Source organism: Corylus avellana, chromosome ca3 (assembly GCF_901000735.1).
Source record: "Corylus avellana chromosome ca3, CavTom2PMs-1.0".
In the NCBI taxonomy this organism is placed as follows: domain Eukaryota; kingdom Viridiplantae; phylum Streptophyta; class Magnoliopsida; order Fagales; family Betulaceae; genus Corylus; species Corylus avellana.
Genome location: NC_081543.1, coordinates 25,610,774 through 25,631,541, shown reverse-complemented (window position 1 = coordinate 25,631,541; position 20,768 = coordinate 25,610,774). Strand labels below are relative to the sequence as shown.

General features: G+C 37.5%; 1 protein-coding gene across 2 annotated transcripts; it reads right to left on the bottom strand.

Moving 5' to 3' along the window:
• Window positions 1-6,559: 6,559 nt before the first annotated feature.
• LOC132174838 (serine/threonine-protein phosphatase PP1) lies at window positions 6,560-19,272 on the bottom strand. Of its 2 annotated transcripts, none has more exons than XM_059586533.1 (4): window positions 18,683-19,272; window positions 8,611-9,170; window positions 7,752-7,964; window positions 6,560-7,011 (listed from the first exon to the last, which is right to left on the bottom strand). In XM_059586533.1, the coding sequence occupies exons 1-4, from the start codon at window positions 18,858-18,860 to the stop codon at window positions 6,997-6,999; spliced, it is 966 nt and encodes a 321-aa protein (XP_059442516.1). In that variant the 5' UTR covers window positions 18,861-19,272; the 3' UTR covers window positions 6,560-6,996. The 2 variants fall into 2 exon arrangements, with proteins under 2 accessions (XP_059442516.1, XP_059442517.1); XM_059586534.1 differs by having other exon boundaries at window positions 7,800-7,964.
• Between the last annotated feature and the right edge of the window lie 1,496 nt (window positions 19,273-20,768).

The window sequence follows — 20,768 nt, the reverse complement described above, 5'->3', positions numbered from 1 at the left end:
TTGTTGGTGCAAGCAGGGCTTTCAGAAATAGGGGACATAATAGATTCTGTTAGGCAGGGGATTAAATATATAGTGGCTTCTAAGAGGCGGTTGATTGCATTTAGTGATATAGCAAAGCGTTTGGACTTGGGTTCTAATAAACTTATTTTAGATGTTCCTACCCGTTGGAATAACAACTACTTGATGTTGAAGACTGCAATTAGGTTCAAGGAAGTGTTTCCTAGATACCATAGAGTAGAGCAGGCTTTTCTGTGGGTTGTAACTCCTGAACAGTGGGATAAGGTTGAGAATGTGAACCAAGTTTTAGCTATTTTCAATGATGTGACCAATGTTGTCTCTGAAAGTGACTACCCTACATCCAATCTGTTTCTCCCTGAGGTGTGGAGAATGAAAGAAATTGTGGATATTAAGGATTCGGATAGGAATGAATATATAAGATTAATGTCAGCTAAGATGAGTGATAAATTTGATAAGTATTGGGGTGAATCTAATATGGTGATGGCCTTAGCTGCTATGTTGGATCCTAGATACAAAATGAAGTTGATTAGGTTTTGTTTTCCTATTATTTATCCACTTGATATTCGTGGTGATAACATAAAGGCTGTGTTGAGTACTTTGAAAGAGTTGTTTAAGGTTTATGTTGCTGCCCATAATGCATCTATCATTCAACAACAAGTAGCTGCTGAAGTCAGTGCTGCTACTACTTCAATTGCCTCTATTACAGAGGAAGTTTCTGGTGGCAGATCACGGTTTAGGCAACATGTTAGAAGCAATGACATCATCCGGCCCATAAAAACAGATTTGGATGTTTATCTTGAAGAAGATGTATTCATTTCTGATAGTGAGAATGGTGAAGATAGTGATGCAAACTTTGACGCTTTGGGATGGTGGAAATCCAATGCCTTAAAGTACCGCATCTTATCTAAGATGGCACGGGATGTATTGGCTGTTCCAATCAGTACAGTTGCTTCAGAATCATCTATCAGTGCGGGTGGTAGAGTTATTGAACCCCATAGAGCATCATTATCAATTGATACTGTTAAGATGCTCCTATGTGGTTCAGATTGGGGTAGAATACTTCATGGCATTAAAAAAAAATCTCGAATACCTGTAAGTTTATGATTCTGTTATTTTATTTATTTCCATTTTCCAAGCTCTTTTTTACTTATAATTTCACCTTATTAACTTTGTGTTTGTATTTGTAGAAAATGGTGGAAGTGGAATTGCCAAATGTGCCGTGAATGTTTTTTTCTCATTTCTGTGAGGTTATGATCCTGTATTTCTGTTATTTTACTTATTTCAATTTTTCAACCTCTTTGTTACTTATAATTTCACCTTATTAACTTTGTGGTTTGTGTTTGTAGAAAATGGTGGAAGTGGAATTGCCAAATTTGCCGTTAATGCTGTTTTCTCATTTTCTGTGAGGGATTCTCTTAAAAAACTGAATCTGTTTATTGTTTTCCTTTGCTTATTAAATATGTAATTTGAATGTCACATTTTATTTTGATGTTATGTTCTGTATTAATTGTTATACTTTGCTGGCTTTGTTGGAACTTGGAATGTTGGACATTTGGATTACCTGTTTTAAGCTTTATTATAAGTTATAACTTATAACTGCATGGAGATTCAGAATTGAGGTAATTTACTTTGTTCACTTTTCCAATTTCCTTTGGTTGTTTTCAAGTTTATCTACATTGCATATACTGGTTTTTCTTATGTGTAATCTTTATTATAGGTTAATTTTGAGTTTGCTTGTAATCTTTTAGCCTATATCATGCATCAACTTGTGTTCATTCTGCCCTCCCATTGTTTTTGCAGATCTGGTTTTTGAACAATCATTAAAATGTTCATTTGCAATTTTGCATAATCTTAAGTGATAATTCTCCCTTGACATGTTGCAAGGGAGTTAAAAACTTCTAACAATTTTTTTTTTCATTGAATGCAGTGACTGTCTGTGTGGGCCTGTGGCAACTAGGGCTGTGTAATTTAGGTGCATATTTCTCATTGGTCTAATCTTTTATCTCTATGAATTTGATTATATTAACTTGTTCATGTAACTAGTTTTAAATCATTGAATGCAAGTTCTTTATGATTCTGTTATTTGATTTATTTCCATTTTCTAAGCTCTTTTTTACTTATAATTTCACCTTATTAACTTTGTTTTTGTGTTTGGGGAAAATGTTGGTGGAAGTGGAATTGTCAAATTTGCCATGAATGCTGTTTTCTCATTTCTGTGAGGGAATATGTTTACTGCTTTACTTTGCTTATTGAATATGTAATTTGAATGTCAACATTAGATTTTGATGTTATGTTCTGTAATAATTGCTATACCTTTGCTAGCTTTGGTGAAACTTGGAATATTGGACATTTAGATAACCTGTTTTAATTTTTATACCTTTGCTAGCTTTGTTGGAACTTGGAATATTGGACATTTGGACAACCTGTTTTAATTGTGTAATCTTTATTATAGGTTTATTTTGAGTTTGCTTGTAACCTATTATTAGCCTATATCATTCATCAACCTGTGTTCATACTGCCCTCCCATTGTTTTTGCAGATATGGTTTTTGAACAATCGTTAAAATGTTCATTTGCATAATCTTAAGTAATAATTCTCCCTTGACAAAATGCAAGGGAGTTAAAAACATCTAACAATTTTTTTTTCTTTAAATGCAGTGACTGTGTGTGGGTATGTGGCAACTAGGGCTGTGTAATTTTGTTGTATTTTTCTTATTGGTCTATAATCTTTTATCTCTTTCTGAATTTGATTATATTAACATATTCATGTGAATCATGTAACTAATTTTAAATCATTGAATGCAGAGACTCAGAGAGCCAGTTTGTGGCAACTGCAAGTCTGCAATTGGGAACCAAAAGTGTTGTATTTTGTTTTAAGTAATCTTGCTGTTTATATTCATTTTGAATTTGCTTGTAATCTTTATTATAGGTTTATTTTGAGTTTGCTTGTAATCTCTATTATAGGTTCATTTTGAGTTTGCTTGTAATCTCTATTATTGATTCATTTTCAGTTTCCTTGTAATCTCTATTATAGGTTCATTTTTATTTCCTTGTAATCTTTATTATAGGTTCATTTTTAGTTTCCTTGTAATCTCTATTTTAGGTTCATTTTGTGTTAGCTTGTAATCCATGTTTTTGGTTTATTTTCAATTTGCTTGTAATTTCTATTATAGGTTCATTTTCAATTAGCTTGTAATCTCTATTAAAGGTTCATTTAGAATTTGCTTTGTAATCTCTATTATGTTCATTTCCAATTTGCTTGTAGTTTGTCATATGGCTGTTTGCTGAAGTAGGTACAATCATACAATTATATTGAATTTCTATGATGATTTTGTGTTTTTGTTCACTGAATTTGAATTTTTACTTCTTTTTTAACCATTAAACGAGCCTTAAATGGGCTGGGCCACACATTTAAAGGCTCGTTTGACCTATTTAACCGGGCTCAGGCTCGAGCTCGATAAATGGACCATTAAAAACGAGCCTTAAACGGGCCGAGCCACACATTTAAGGCTCGTCTAGCTCGTTAAACGGGCTCGAAAAAAACTGGAAAGAAATTAACCCTTCATTTCGAGCTTGGGCCGAGCCGAGCCACTCAAGTACTCGACTCGGCCCGAATTCCCCATTCTAGTGAGCCCAAGCTCGATCCTGAGCCTATGTTGTTTCCAATGAGCCGATTTCGAGCAATGGTTTTGTAGCTCGGCTCGAGCTCGAGACCGGCTCGATTATTTCCCCTCTGTAATGAGCCGACCCAGTATTGGCAAAGCTCGACTCGGCTCGGCTCTTTTACAGCCCTAACTGAGTTGTCGAACTCACCCCTTCTCCTTATACATCTTTTTCAGATTGCTCTATATATCGTAGTATTGAGGACATGGGCACCGGTGGGCCTCTTAGTTGTTAAAGATCCTATCGCTTCTTTATGGACTAGCAGGACCAGTAGCAGTAGAAGTGTTTGGGACTTCATTCTATAGATTAGACGGCATGGGATAAGCGTAGACGGTGTAACTTTATTGCTCATGAAATTATTGAATACTAGCACATTATGTGTTTGTAATTTTATAATTAGAGTTTACAGTACTCTGGTAATTTTATGTTTTTGTGGTGAACATATGGTAGGAGAAATTTATATTTTTATTAAGAATATGTTACAATTGCTCTCAATCGCTTTACTTCTAGAACTTGGGGCTTTACATGGACACCCCATTTTATTTATTTATTTATTTCATTTTTTCTATTTCTTTTAGATTAAATTTCTTCTTTTAAAAAAAAAAAATTATTGGGGTATTTTTGTCTTATTGAAATTTATATAGGGGTAATTTTGTCGTTTTATGAGCATTTGGAGGTACATTGTCATTATTTTGGTAGTTTTGGAGGTAAATTGTCGCAATTGATAGTTTGAGGGGAGATTGTCATTGGGGTGATAGTTTGAAGAGGTTAAAAGGACTTTACCCAAAAAAAAAAAAAAAGTTTAGTATAAAAAAAAGTTGGAAAAAAAAAATTGTATGAAAAACTGAACAAATTTTATTTTGTAGTAATTGTTTTATTTAAATATTAGTAAAAACTAAATAATATAATATATAAAGTAAAAAAGTTTTGATGTTGATTTTTTTAGAAAAAATAAGTAAATAGTATTGAGGGGAGAAGAATGGCTTTACCAAACGGTGGCTTCATCCCGGCCGGTTTCCATCACGTGCAATCCCGTCCATATTAATGAAATATCAGAGACTCTCAGACTTTTTTTTTTTTCTTTTTGTAAGTTAAAAAAAATATAAAATATAAAATTCTTCATTCCAATTAGTGTCATATCTCATATGATTATTAATTTATGGACACAAATTTCTTCTAAATTGGATTTGAGGAAATTTTCTTCAACCTATTATAATAAGTGTTAAGATGTTTAGGTTCCTATATTAGTAAAATGACAATAAATGACTGTTAAAAATATTAAATAAAACATGTGAGATATGACACTTAGCAATTGACACTTATTAGAATAGATTAGAAAAAACTTCAGTCCTTAATTTATTGAGTTGCACCAATCTTTGCAATATCTCAAAGAGGTCAATCTTGACTATTGCTTTAAATGAAAGACACAATTTACTACAACATTGAAATTGGATTGCATTTTTTTTTTTCCTAATTTAGTTTAAAAAAGTGGCGTGTTTCTTAGAATATATGAAAATCACATGTTTGCTATTAAAAAAAGGTATGCATCTCATGTGCTAAGAAACACATGTTGCTTTCAAAAATTACATAGGAAAAATTCCTCGAATCTAATCTATAGGAAATTTCTTTCCTTAAAGAAATTAGGAAAAATATCTCATGATCCTAAGGTAATTTAGTGTTTTTCGAGTTTAAGACGGTGGTTTTCAATTTGATAAATTTAAAATCTGTGTTTATAATGCTCATAAATCAATAAATTTTTCATTAAATAAATAATAAAATGAAATTAAAATTATATTATTTCAATAAAATAATTAAAAAGCCAAAAAAAATAAAAAATAAAAAAAATTATTCTTCCGTGATCAGTGCAGCTATAGAGGAAGTGGTTAATAGACCTTCATTATCTCACGGCTATGGAAGAAGTTATTTCAACCTAATTTAGAAAAAAACTCTATCGTACCCTCTCAATAGTATTACAGACACCAACAAGCATCAAACGATCATTTGTCAAAAACTAATCTCTTTTTTTCTTTTTCTTTTTTTTTTTTTCTTTTAATAAGTTTTTTCCTGAAATTTTCTGCCATGCCTTCGTTCACCTAAGAAAGGTTCACCAAAGACGATAGAACATAGAGAAAGGTGATACCCATTCCATTGCGTAGACACAGGTGGGATCATGAGGGGAGAAGCTGAGAGACTAAAGAGTTTTTTTATCTAAAGGGTAACTAACCGTTTGTATGAAATGCGCAAGCAAAATTGTTTGTTTATACTAAGACAAGGATCCTTAGCATCTATTAGACTTCAAATTAGAGAAAGTCATTTCTTAATCAAGAATTTTTTTTTTCTTGCATCTTACTGAGGACAAGGTGTCATCATTTAAAATTTTTAAATGACAACATTTACACATGGAAAAAATGTCAGGTGACTGAAAAGCTGACTATATTAAACCTGGAATGCTAAAAAAAAAAAAAAAAAAAGGAAAAAAAAAGGACTTTTGTTTCTCTTTTTGTCCCTTCAAAAGTTATGTGACTTTCAAAATTACTATTAAATCAAAAAGCCGCATTACCTTGCCAGGGATAAAAGGAGACAAATGTCTTTCTTCTAGAATTACGCATACTAAACCAATCCTTGACCGACCACCCTACTGAAGCATACAATTTCTTCCAAAAAGCGAAACTAACTTGGGAGGACACCAACCAATTTTGATCAGTTTTGGTCAGATTCGATTGAACGGATCATATCTTTGAGCCTCTTGAACAACCATTATCAGAATCAACGGACAACCCCGTAATCAAATTTTTTAACATGTTAAGAAGCAATGCAGCAACTTCTTGATTGCATCACATATATGTGAAAGGAAATACATCTAATTATGATCAGAGGAAATAAATTCAAGAAAGGTAATATATAAACCATTCAAAATGGTGGATAGGAATCACAGGATTAATAATGCAATCATGCAGTGACGAGCTAGCAAGAAAGCATTATATCTCATATTGAGACCTTAACCCCAATTGCACAAACAGAACACGTTAAGTACTGCCAAAAAAAAAAATTGCAGGTAAATTTCAACATCATGAAGTCATACTTCCTATTTTACGAATAAAGAACTCCCCAAGTTGCAGCTGCAAAGGGTTTCTCAGCTCTTTTGACAGTGTGTTGGAATTACTTTGTGTTTTCACATTGCTCCTCTAGTGCCAGAAAAGTACTGATTGAAACAGGCCATGCAGTATAAAATGGTTCAGCAGAGAACAGCTTTGAGATGGAGAAGGGTATTACCCTATTTTTTGCTCTTTGGATTAACTGGCGCTCGAGCAGACCAATTAACCCTTCCCACCCTGAAAAAAGCAAGGAAGCAGGTTAAAATTCATTAAGCTTCACAGAACTGAACAGAAAGCGCACTTCAAAACAATCAACAGGACTCAAAGGCTACAGGTTTATCATTCCACCATCTGGCCCTATTTAGCAAATGATCAAACTGTGCTACACACATAGGAAAAGAGGGCAAGTATACTTTTTGACGGATTCGGAAAACGGTTGTAAGGAAGGAATGGAAGGAAAAAACATCGCCACAAATTTATGAAGGCCTGAGGTACAAGTTCATTACATGTATGGCACTAATATGTGCAAAAAGAACACCCTATCTAAACAATGGGGCTGCCCCCCTTTGGGCAGTCATTGCCCAGTAATTCAGAAGAATGAAATTATCTCTACCACTTGAACATTGTTTCAAACGGTTAATTCACACCTTAAAAGCCAACAGCATTGGCTTAGACTATCCATTTGGAGGAGCCAACTAATCTGTGTAGATATTCGAGGATGAATAACCTAAATGGATGAGACACTTCTACTACAACTTAATCATCATGGCTATCAAACTATCACTAATATGAAGATTAATAGCCATGATAGCCTACCAAGCATACAAACTTAAGAGTAGAGGATGTAATAGTCTGGAGAGGTCAATTTATCAGTTGTATAGCAACTGAGTCTTTGTTTCTTTTCCTTACTGTTTATGAATCTAGAGCTTTTATGCCTTCATTTTTTTTTTTTTAAATCCTTCCTAGGGCTTCTTCACCTTATGAGGTGGAGTGCCAGGTCTCAACATCATGTTGCCAAATCCAACCTTTCCTTTCTTCTCAGAAGATTTGAGAATCTGGAAGGAACACGTCAAGGTATCATCCACGCTCATCATTGCACCAGCATTGTCAAACTCGCCACAGTAATTCGGTGCTGAAAATATGGTTACCAGCTGCCGCTTTGCAAAAAACTCATATCCATCTTCCACAACCTGATCATCCAAAAAGGGCAAACAGGTGATGCAAACAGGAGAAAAGATATCCTAGTAGCAGAAACATTTTCAGGCATTAAGCAATTTGCAAATAAAAGATTCTTGTTTCAGACACAGCCTAGAGTCTGCAAAAACCAGCCTACCCTGTAAGTATGGTACGGTAAGCTACCATATTACAGGCAAAAAGAAAATATTGTCGCAAGCTTGTACACCCAACAAACAAAAAGAAGTAACCTAAGTAAACACAACTGTTAACTGGGTAACTTGGTTCATGTCCCCACTCCCAACAAACAGAGTCTTAAATTGTAACTACCTTCATCTATATCTCTTATTACATCTTCACTTACACATGTAATTTGCATGCAAATATCAGTTAAAATTATTTCAGTACAACCATAATCATATGTCAACAACCCAACTCAACCTATAACCCCATGGTGGCAATTCGAAGCCTCTTTCACCATTCAGTCCAACCTAAGAATGGCATCCTTTGTTACATTTTCAGTAAGCATGTCCGTGTCCATATCACCAGACACATTTATGTCACAGTGAACATGAGGATGATGTGGATGATTTGTAGAAAGCCTGTATGCTCATGTGCATGCACGTCCAAGTCAGTCAAAAATTGATTAAAATGTTGAATTACCTGATGAGCTCGGCAGATGAGGTCAAGATCATGTTTCTGAAGGAACTCAGCAACCTTGTCAGCCCCAAATGTATATGAGACACCCCGGTCATTCTCTCCCCAGCCTTCCACATCTTTATCAGGATCAGCCCACAACAGATCACAGAGAAGGCCCTGTTCTGGTACATCAACAGGGCGAGCAATATTCCTTATCTGATCTAAGTTTTTCAAATCAGGAGACAATCCACCATGCATGCAAAGGATCTTCCCCTCTATAAGAGCAGCAACTGGCAGACAGTTAAAGCAGTCGGTAAATATCTTCCAAACACGAACACTAAACCTCCTCTTGCACTCATCATAGAACCCATATATTCGATTGATGGATGCAGATTCATGGTTGCCCCTGAGAAGAAAGAAGTTCTCTTTGTATTTGATCTTGTATGCAAGGAGAAGGCATATCGTCTCTATGCTCTGCTTACCACGATCAACATAGTCACCTAGAAATAAATAATTTGCTTCAGGTGGGTACCCACCATACTCGAACAACCGTAAAAGATCTGAAAACTGACCATGAACATCTCCTGCAAAGCAATTTGGGAAACAGAACGTTAAAACCCTAAATATTCACCAACGCATTTCCATATATAAATTGCCTACAAACAGCTCACAGACAATCATGTTAAGCAAAGAGGCAATTTGGACCTATCTAATCGATGAAACATCCAAAGGTACTAGCATTACTTCGCAACTCCATTCCCTACCCTGAAAATAATCACATCTTTGTCTGTGCTTGGGTGACTGGGATTGGGTTTGTTGTGTGTGGTAGAATAAGGTACACACACACACACACACACACACATATATATATATATATATGCTACATGTCACCCCTTATTAGCAAACCTCTCTTTTCTTTCTTTTTCTTTTTTTGATTTTTTCCCCCCTTTTGCTGAGCACGTATCGAGCCAAAAACCAACCAAGACCCACTCTCTTACCACTTGAGCAAAGGGCGTGAAGAAAGCTGAGCATCTTGAAGAGGTGAGCATGACAGACTAAATACCATCCATAAATGATCATTGAGATGGATGAATCATGACACAAATACATATATCCAAAAACAACCAAACTTAGAGCTGGACTCACCAACCACAAAAAGTCGGATAAACCTAAAATTCAAGTTCCATTATTAATAAGGCCAGACAGAAGCTTCATCAACACCTGGCTTAACCTGCTTGGACTTGAATATAGTCCTAGAAGGCATCACACAAATGTGTAGTATGTTACCCACAGAAATATGTTAAAAACAACAACAGATAGTATAAAACAAGAAGTCCCATAAAATTGGAGCTCCCTGTGTATACGGCCTGTATACTTAGGGGCGTCTTATTTTTTCATTACTTATCAAAAAAAAATCTTTAATCTCAAAACAGCTTCAAAACACAGGAAAATACACCGCAAATGTCGTAATTGTTCAGAAGTTGCATCACAGAATATCAAAGTATCATCAGCAAATAGTAAATGAGACACTATAACGCTTCATTGTTTCTCGACCCCACTAAAAATCCAGACAAAAGTCCCCTATCTACTGTAGAAAACATCATCCTACTCAATGCCTCCGTCACCACCACAAACAATACCGGCGATAACAGATCCTTTTGTCTCAACCCACGATAACTACTAAAGAAACCGGAACGTGATGCATTAATAAGGATGGATGGAGAACTGCACTGTAGAAATACAATGCTATCCAATCCCTCCATTTCTCCCAAAATCCACATCTCTGCAACAAATAAAGCAAGAATTCCCAATTTACATGACCATAAGCCTTTTCCGAATCCAATTTATGTAACACTCCTGGTTCCCCACATCTAATCCAGCTATCTAAACATTCATTAGCAATCAAACAGCCATAATTTTCCCTTTTAGTACCTCCCAACACTTCTGGGAAAAAGCATGGAGAAACCATCCAGCCCCAAAGCCTTGTCACCATCCATCTCCCTCATACCTGGCATACTTCTTTCTCCTTGAATTCTCTTTCCAACCAATTACTCTCATCCTCATCAATGGAACGAGAGACTACCCAACTTTGGTCACCAACTAAACTGTTCAGAATACAACCAATTATAAAATTGCACTATATGTCTAAGAACTACATGTGGGGGGAGGGCTGGCAGGACACTCTGGCCGTGACAAAAACATCGCACTAATGGAGGACAGGTTCTTCTAGCTGACCCTTATGCAAGATGTTGCTCGCATTATCAAGCAGCGTCGCATGTGCCAATTGGCCAAGGGAAATAAGTAGAATTTGGGGTTGTACACTCCTCTACCAGTTCTACATGCTCTTTGGGAAAATTTGAGCATGGACTTCATCATTGGTCTGCCTAAGACCATACGAGGTAACAACTCCATATTTGTGATAGTCGATTGATTTTCAAAAATGCCTCATATCAATATTGCATACTGATGAAGGACATGCGGTCCCCACTAAAGAAAAAAAAAAAGTTTTTATTTATTTATTTTATAATCATTTTCCTATTAGGATTATGTTTACTTTCCTACTAGAATTAGATTTACTTTCTCTACTAGGATTACATTTATTTTCTCTACTAGAAGTAGGTTTACTTTCTCTACAAGTATTTCTCTTCTACAAATAGGCTTGCTTATTTTGTCAAACTCAATCCATTATATTATAAAATCAGATAATTCTCTCTCAAATATTTTGCGGAGTTTTATCTTTCTTTTAGCCTGCGGACTTGTTTTTATCTTTTTAGGTAGAAAACGAAGATGTTTCTCCTTGCGGAATCAAAGACGCTACTCTTTGATTAGTTACCTTAGTCTTCCGCTACGTCAGTTGGTATCAGAGCAGGCTTTATCCTGATCATGACCAATCAGCGCAACGGTTACGATCCCCTTAACGACGCCACTCGTGACAAGGAGGCTCTTTTGAGAGTCGAATTTTAAAAGTTCCAGTAGACAACGCAGCAGGAGTTACGCTAGTTGCGAGAGATGGTGGAGCGCATGCACATGGGTCCTATTCGTAATCATAGGGACAATCTTGCCCATGATGACGATGGGATCCGAGTGAGGCCTATTCCTCACCAACGACCTGCACCCATAAACCGACCACTGGTATATGAAGATCTTAGTGATGATGAAGACTTCACTGAAGGATTGTTCGAACAGAACGTTAGAGTAGATCGGCAAGGTGAAGGACGTAGGGGCGCCGGTCGTGGCGGCACAGGCTTCAAAGGTTACGAGCTCGGTGGAGCTAGCCATATGGGGAATGTCTATGAAGGCGCCGGCTACCGGGATGCTTATGGAGAGCAACCCAAACGTCAAGATCACGGTAGGGAGGAATCCCACGAATACCGAATGAAGATTGATCTCCCATCATTCAACGAGCATCTTCAAATCGAAGATTTCTTAGATTGGGTGATGGAGGTAGAGAGGTTCTTTGATTATATGAGTATTCGCGAGGATCGCAAGGTGAAATTAGTGGCATACAAGTTCAAGGGAGGAGCTTCTGCTTGGTGGGAAAAATTACAGATTTCCCAAGCCCGACAAGGGAAGGGACCTGTAACTTCATGGTTGAAGATGAAGCGGCTACTCAAAGCACGGTTTTTACCACCGGACTTTGAGCAACGGCTATTCCAACAATACCAAGAGTGTCGGCAAGGAGGTCGAACCATCCAGGCGTATGTCAATGATTTCTATCGCCTATCTGCCCGGAATGATCTCATGGAGATAGAGGATCAACAAGTTGCAAGGTTTATTGGTGGACTGCGTGTGGCAATACAAGATAAGGTTTCTATGCATCCTGTGTTTACTTTGAATGAGGCAGTTAGTTTGGCAACCCGAGCGGAGAAGCAACTGGAGCCTAGAGCACCAACCTGGGAGCCAAACCAGAGCGATTCGACGAGACCAACACAGGGTTGGGGAAAACAACCTCTAGTCTCGACAGTCACACCAAGTCAACCAGAGACTTCCACGGGAAAAGGAACTAGCAACAGTTCAAACATCCCAAGACAACCAGCCAACAATCCGTATGCATGGCCCCGTTCAGACAAGTGTTTCAAATGCAACCAATAGGGACATAGGTCACATCAATGTCCTCGGAGGTAGATGGTAAACTTGATCGAACCCGAACCAGAAGAAGTTGAGAATGGAGATGATGATACACCCGAGTATGAGAAAGAGGAGTTGGCTGACGCTGACGACGGAATCCCACTTTCCCGATCCTTAGTAATTCAACATTTACTCTTGACCCTGAGGCAAGAGGATCAATCTCAAAGACACAAGATTTTTCGTACTCGCTGCAGAGTCAACCAGAGGGTATGTGATGTGATTATTGATGGTGGTAGCAAGGAGAATATAGATCAAAAGGAGATGGTTTCGAAGTTGGGTTTGAAAACTGAGAAGCACCCAGCCCCATACAAGATCGGATAGATCAAGCGGGGAACCGAGACACTAGTAATCAAGAGATGTCGTTTCACATTTTCGATCGGTAAGCATTACTCGGATTCTATTTTGTGTGATGTAGTGGAGATGGACGCATGCCACTTAATCCTGAGAAGGCCCTGGCAGTTTGACGTGTATGCCTAGTAGCAGGGAAGAGCTAACGTCTACACTATCTTTTGTGATGCTCGGAAGATAACATTTTGATCCTTACAAGAAGTCAAAAATTCTACTCATTCCAAGGGTAAGCTGGTCCTCCTATCCACTAGATCAAAATTTATAGAAGAAGTTAAGGAGGCCCAAGACATCATAGCATTGGTGACCGAGGGAACCCCGAGCTCCGTCTCACAAGAAGTTTCCGAGATCATGCGACCGATGTTAGAAGAATTCCAAGACATCATGCCTGAAGAGATGCCCGAAGGACTACCGCCCATGAGAGATATCCAGTGCTATATCGACTTAGTGCCGGGAGCAAGTCTCTCGAACTTGCCACATTATCGAATGAGCCCAAAGGAGAATACTATTTTGCAAGAGCAGGTAGAAGGGTTAATTCGGAAGGGATACTTGCGAGAGAGTACGAGTCCATGCGCAGTACCGGCCCTACTTGTACCGAAGAAAGATGAGAGTTGGTGAATGTGTATGGATAGCTAGGCAATAAACAAGATCACGGTCAAATATCGGTTTCCTATTCCCCAAATGACATGTTTGATATGCTATCTGGGGCTAAGATTTTTTCGAAGATTGACTTGAGGAGTGGATATCACCAAATCCGTATACGACCAGGAGATGAATGGAAAACTGTGTTCAAGGCTAAAGAGGGGCTTTACGAGTGGATGGTGATGCCTTTTGGTCTTTCAAATGCACCAAGCACTTTCATGCGACTCACAAATCAGGTACTGAAACCTTTTATCGGAAAATTTGCCGTTGCCTATTTTGATTATATTCTTATCTATAGTCGCAACCCGATGGATCACATGGATCACGTGAGGAAAGTGTTGGAGGTCCTCCGTGAAAATAAGTTGTTTATCAACTTAAAGAAGTGTAGTTTCATGATGGATCAGTTACTCTTCCTCGGATTTGTAGTCGGTGCTGATGGAATCCGAGTGGATGAAGAGAAGGTGAGAGCAATCCGAGAATGGCCCACGCCCAAGTCAGTGGGAAAAGTAAGATAGTTTCCATCGGTTAGCAACTTTCTATAGAAGGTTCGTTCGGAATTTTAGCAGTATTATAGCACCAATCACCGAGTGTATGAAGAAAGGAAAATTCAACTGGGGTGACGAAGCCGAGCGAAGTTTCTCAATCATCAAAGAAAAGCTATGCACAGTACCTACACTTGCCTTACCCGACTTTGACAAGTCGTTTGAAGTTGAGTGTGATGCATCAATCATCGGGATAGGAGCTGTGTTATCTCAAGAAGGGAAGCCTATAGAATTTTTTAGTGAAAAGCTCAAAGAAGCAAGACAGAAGTGGTCAACATATGAGTTGGAGGTTTATGTTGTCTTGAGAGCCCTCAAGGTGTGGGAGCACTACCAGATCCAATGAGAGTTTGTCCTCTATACCAACCATCAAACATTAAAGTTCATCAATAGTCAAAAGAATCTAAATCAGATGCATGCTCGGTAGGTTTCTTACATCCAACGATTCACTTTTTCTCTTAATCATAAGTCGGGAAAACTGAATCGTGTAGCTGACGCTTTGAGCCGCCGAGCTACCCTACTGATCACCATGAAAGCTGAAGCGACTGGATTCGAGTGCCTAAAGGAGTTATATGAGGAAGATGAAGATTTTGGTGAATCCTGGAAACGTTGTTGTGCATTCCGAGGAGTTCCTTACAGGAACAAATAATCCAAGAATTACATGCTAGAGGTTTGAGCGGTCATCTAGGAGGAGACAAGACTATTGCTATGGTAGAGGAGCGGTATTACTGGCTACAACTGAAGAAAGAAGTAGGTAATTTTGTCCGACGATGCCAAACTTGTCAGGTTGCCAAGGGGCAAACCCAAAATACGGGATTATACATACCTCTACCAATACCGGAAGCACCGTGGGAAGATGTATCCATGGATTTTGTAATGGGTCTCCCGAGAACCCAAATAGGAGCAGATTCTATAATGGTAATTGTGGATAGATTTTCCAAAATGGCTCACTTTGTTGCTTGCAAGAAAACATCTGATGCTGTTCAAGTGGCCAATCTATTCTCCCAAGAGGTGGTTCGATTGCATGGAGTCCCAAAGTCTATCACTTCTGACCGAGACACCAAGTTCTTGTCTCACTTTTGGCGAACATTATGGAGGCAGTTCGACACAGCATTGAACTTCAGTAGCACGAGCCATCCGCGGACGGACGGGCAAACAGAAGTTGCTAATCAAACTCTAGGTAATTTACTTCGATGTATTGCAAGTGACGAACCGAAGCAGTGGGACCTAGCTTTAGCTCAGGCTGAGTTTGCCTACAACAACATGGTGAATCAATCTACTGGGAAGGCACCATTCAAAGTCGTCTATGGGAGAACTCCGAGACTTGCAATAGATCTTGCAGCTTTACCTAAGTTACCGGGAGCAAGTGTGGCAACAGAGCATTTAGCAAAACGGGTGAAAGTTACCGAAGAGAGAGTTCGTTAGCATCTAGAAGAATCTTATGCTAAGTACAAGACGGCAACAGACAAGGGTCGGCGATCGAAGATTTTTCGAGAATGAGATCTTGTGATGGTGTATTTATGCAAGGGGCTCTTGCCGACTGGTACGTCTGGAAAGCTAAGGAATAAGAAGTATGATCCATGCAAGGTACTAAAAAGTATTAACGACAATGCATATGTCATCGATCTTCCAGAAGAAATGGCGAAATCCTCAACATTCAACGTGGCAGACATTTTTGAATATTTTCCACCAAAGGATTCAAAACTTAACTCGAGGACGAGTTCTTTTCAAGAAGGGGAGACTGATGCAGGACATGTGGTCCCCACTAAAGAAAAAAAAAATAGTTTTTATTTATTTATTTTATAATCATTTTCTAATTAGGATTATGTTTACTTTCCCTACTAGGATTATGTTTACTTTCCTACTAGGATTAGATTTACTTTCTCCACTAGGATTAGATTTACTTTCTCTACTAGAAGTAGGTTTACTTTCTCTACAAGTATTTCTCTTCTATAAATAGGCTTGCTTATTTTGTAAAACTCAATCCATTGAATTATTATAAAATCAGAGAATTCTCTCTCAAATACTCTGCGGAGTTTTATCTTTCTTTTAGCGTGCAGGCTTGTTTTTATCTTTTTAGGTAGAAGACGAAGACACTTCTCCTTGCAGAATCAAAGACGCTGCTTATTGATTAGTTACCTTAGTCTTCCACTACGTCACATACCAAGACCTTCAACACTTCATGGGTGGCCAATCCTTTTGTTAAAGGAGTTGTGTGCTTACATGGGATGCCGAAGACTATCATCTATGACTAGGATGTCAAGTTTGTCAGTTAATTCTAGAAAACATTATAGGCAAAGTTGGGTACAAAAATAAAATATTCTAGCATGTTCCATCCACAAACAGATTCCAAAACAACATTTCTACATGGGACCTTATCCTCCAACAAGCCGAGTTTGCATACAACAGTTTAGCACATCGATCCATAAGACGTACTCCCTTTGAAGTTGTGTTGGATGGCAGCCCATTGATTGGGTTCCTCTCCCATTGCCTGCGCGATGTAGTATTTTGAAAGACACATCCAAGACATTCATGCTGATATACAACATCGAGTTGCAACCAGCAATGCGCAGTACAAGACGACTGTTGATGCTCATCAACGACATGTGGAATTCCAAGTGTGTGCAAGCCTAACTGTTTTCCTCGGGGAACCTAGCAAAAAATGCATTCCCGGCAACGCAGGACCATTCCAAGTTCTACGATGACTAGGCACCAATGTGGATCTGTTGGATTTACCCACTGACGTGCAACTTAGACCCATCATTAATGTTAAATACTTGACTGCATATCACGGCCAATTACAGAAGCCTCTTCTCCAAAATCAGCTGTTAAACTACCATCAAGCGGGAAACCTTGCAAGGAGATTTAAGATATTTTGAATTTTGAATGCTCAGATCGTCTCTACTTGGCGTGGTAGCTACTAGAAATTCTTTGCTAAGTGGAAACATTGTCCCATGTCTAATTGCACCTAGCTCCAGACTGAAGAAATTGAACTCCTTAACCCCGACTTATATGAGTGGTACATTGCCATGAACTCAACAAAGGCGAGCCTTTTTCTGGCATGGGAGAATTGACAAGGTGTCATATTAGCAATAAATGCCTTGTTTTATGCACAGCCTACGCAGACTTAACGGCACTACTAGTTTTCCTTTAAAGTATCAGCTATCTAAATAATCCCTATTCTTTAGGCTACAATGGATAGATGTGCTCTATTATGTTGATCTTTTATCCTTCTAGGAAGTTAGCTAGGGCTAGAGACCTAGTAGAACAATAATGCTCTTTTATAAAGTGATGTTATCATTTTATACAATAAATAAGAGAAGTTTTGTGTTTTGTGTTTTTTTTTTTTTTTCCCCATTGTGAGATGTGATTCGTCTGTCCAAAATAACATCAGTGTGACTATTGTTGTCATGACTAGGCAACTGTGAGACTCATTTTCTTTTTTGTGCGTGAAGTTTCTTTGTTACCATTTAATCCTGCACTAACATGAGTCTCGTTTCCTTAGCATTGTGCCCATGGAGACTCAAACGCATATGCTCCTCTCCACCAAGCCAACCCCTTTTGGTGGTTCCAAAAAAGGTATTTTGAAATATATTTATGAAGTCAGAAGGTGGATGCTGACAGCCGCATAATAAAATAAAAAGATACAAATCGCGCAAACAAGGTATTCTCCATTTTCCACTTTATAGGGCACACAAATCCTTAAATCTTTGTCTTCAACATTTCCTTTCTTATAAGAAAATTTTTAATTGTGTATTCGCATCTCTTCTTTAATCTCTTATCCTTCCCAAAATGATATGCCAACTAGACATATGAACTAAAACTTTGATCGATCGATGCAAATCAAATAGTCAAATCTGGTGGTTGCAAGGCCCATACAGATTAGTTATAGGTACAAAGACAACACTTGAAAATTGTACCAATTCTACATGTGGCACTCAACTTGCCAACTAGTAACCAGTATCGAGTACTATCTCTTTATATCAATCTTACACATTACATTCATCATCGCCAACAAAAAACATTATTCACTCACATAAAACGTTTTAACAACCTCCAATAATAAATCCCACGCCTCTATGATTCCCTAGTGAATGTTCTTATTCAGTATCTCCACAACGAACTAAATAAAATTAGCACATGCCCCTTTACAAAGACTCTTTCTTTGGTAACCTAATGTGTCTACTACCAAACATATTCAGCCTTTCAAGAAACCAAAGTTTTAACCCTAATACCCCCTCACAAATAGTGACTGATCAATTCCATCATAAACTCATTTATATTTGCCCTCAAACATGTTCAAATCCAACAAAAAACCATTAAGCAACCATTCACTGACTCGAAACTCAGAGAACTCCATCACAAACAAGCACAGAAACGATATTTAAAAAAAAAAAAACGAACAAGAAAAACTGTTCAAAATACTACTTTTCAATATTTACCACAAATCTTCATCGGAGCTTCGAGCTCGAGAAGGTTAGGCTGGCTGAGAAAGATCTCCTTGGACACAACGCAGAGCTGCCGGATTTCCGCCTCAGTCAGATGCACCTGCTTCGTCGTTCGGCCGACCTTCGCCGCCGTCAGCCGTCGTATTACATCGTCAAGCAAAGCCGCCTCCATAAAAAACCCGTCTCGGAAAGACTCAACCTCACAAAGAGCAAAAGAGAAACGCCCAAACGGAACCACAAAACCAAACCCCTAACTTTGTATCTCTCTCTGAGCCCAACGGGTCGGTGAGAAAGATCCGACTGCGACGGCGAAACGGGCTTTATGTTAAAGCGAAAGGAGAGAGAATAATTCTAAAAAACCCTTTCACGTTAAATCTAACGGCGAAAACGATAACGATTCCGGCTACCGCCGAGGCTTTTGTTTGGGCTTGGGTCAACGGAGGTTGGCCGCCGTTTCCCGCTTGACGGAGTTAAAAGAGCATGTAACTGTTATGGGGGACTCGGGTCAAGAATCTAAAGCCCTAGAAATGTGTACGTGGAAACCTAATCTGAAACTTCAAAGTCTTGGCCCTCACACGTGCGACTGTGGGTTGGGTCCTGGCGAACTGATTTAACTTCCTTTGCAATCATGATTCATGACGCTCTGGACATATCTGAAAATGGACTGGGACGAAGTTTTCCATCTTTTAAAAAATGCCACGTGTTATTAGTATGTAGCACATTAAGAAGTTCATATTTATTTATTTAACAACATATTAGAAATATATGCTTTTTTTAATATATACTTTATTAAAGAAAATGCACTTTTTTTTGCTTTTCAATTTTTTAGTTAATAATTTTATAGGTAATTTGCTGACGGAATTGCTTTCGTGTTTTTAAGTAATTTACTATTAAAATTATCAGCAATTTAGGTAATATATACGAAAATGATCCTATGAATTTATAGGTGAGAACTGCTTAAATAGATCAATTTCATAAAATAAAAAAATAAATAGTCATGAAATATCAAATATGTAAGATGCACATAACTTGCAAACTATTTAAGTCACTTTTTTAAAAAAAAAAAAAAAATCAACATCAAAATATTTTCTTTTTTTCAATGTTTTATATCACATTATTCATTTTTATTACTATTTAAATAAAAAAATTACTGAAAAACAAATTTTTTATTTTTTTTTTTCAATACAAAAAATTTAAAATTAATTCACGTAAGCTATTATATTTAGTTAATTTTAATTTTAATTTTAATTTTTATATCTCATGTCGGAATGAGTGGCCGAAATCTCTACAGTACTTCCTCCCACGCTCGTTGGTTCCGGAAAGCAGATTTTAGAAAAGATGCGGAAATCACGAGTATTGAGTAGTGGCTAGCAAAAGTCTATCACTCTCACCAAAAGTAAAATAAAATAAAAAGTCTATCACCATACAAAAGTCACAGGGTAATCAAATCAAGCTACACGAAAGATTCCTAATGTGAACTTTGATAATGAACTTTGAAGTACAGCCATTTGATATGCGCTCGCTTTTTCTCTTTCGCTTTTCAAGTCCTTTCCTCATTTCCAAAAAAAAAAAAATCAAAACCAAGAGGAAAGGACTTTTTTTTTTTTTTTTTTGTAATAATGTTTTTAATTTCCTATTTTTAAAATAAAGTACGTTGTTCTTATAGTTGGGTATATTTACCATCAAAAAGTCATAATCAAACTAAAAATATTTTTATTGATAAAAAAATTTAAAATTTTGTAAAATCATTTTCTTTTTTTAAATCATAAATCATTTTTTAAGTTTGAACTTCTCTCACGCACTCTCTTGCAATTCATTTTTCATTATTATCAGAGTTCATCAAGAGTTTGATGAAATCAACCATCGGCCACCATCGGAGCTTGCACTAAATAGTTGCCACCTTTGGAGTTAGCTAGAATTTGTTGTTGGCCATCGACAAAGGTGTCATAATCTGTCATCAGAGGTCATTGAAAACCACTATCAATGGTTGAAGTTTGCCAGAATAAACCATTGGGGTTCGTCAGAAGTCGCGGCCGTTTTGGTCTACCGTCGGAGGTCACCGGCCAATTTAGCATAAAAT

What these genes read in the sequence shown, in the direction of transcription:
- LOC132174838 (XM_059586533.1), bottom strand. Translation starts at nt 18,860, where the DNA reads ATGGAGGCGGCTTTGCTTGACGATGTAATACGACGGCTGACGGCGGCG. An exon ending in AGCTCCGATGAAGATTTGTG is followed by an intron (nt 9,171 to 18,682) that starts GTAAATATTGAA and finishes ATTGCTTTGCAG; the next exon opens with GAGATGTTCATGGTCAGTTT. An exon ending in TCATCTGCCGAGCTCATCAG is followed by an intron (nt 7,965 to 8,610) that starts GTAATTCAACAT and finishes TTGGATGATCAG; the next exon opens with GTTGTGGAAGATGGATATGA.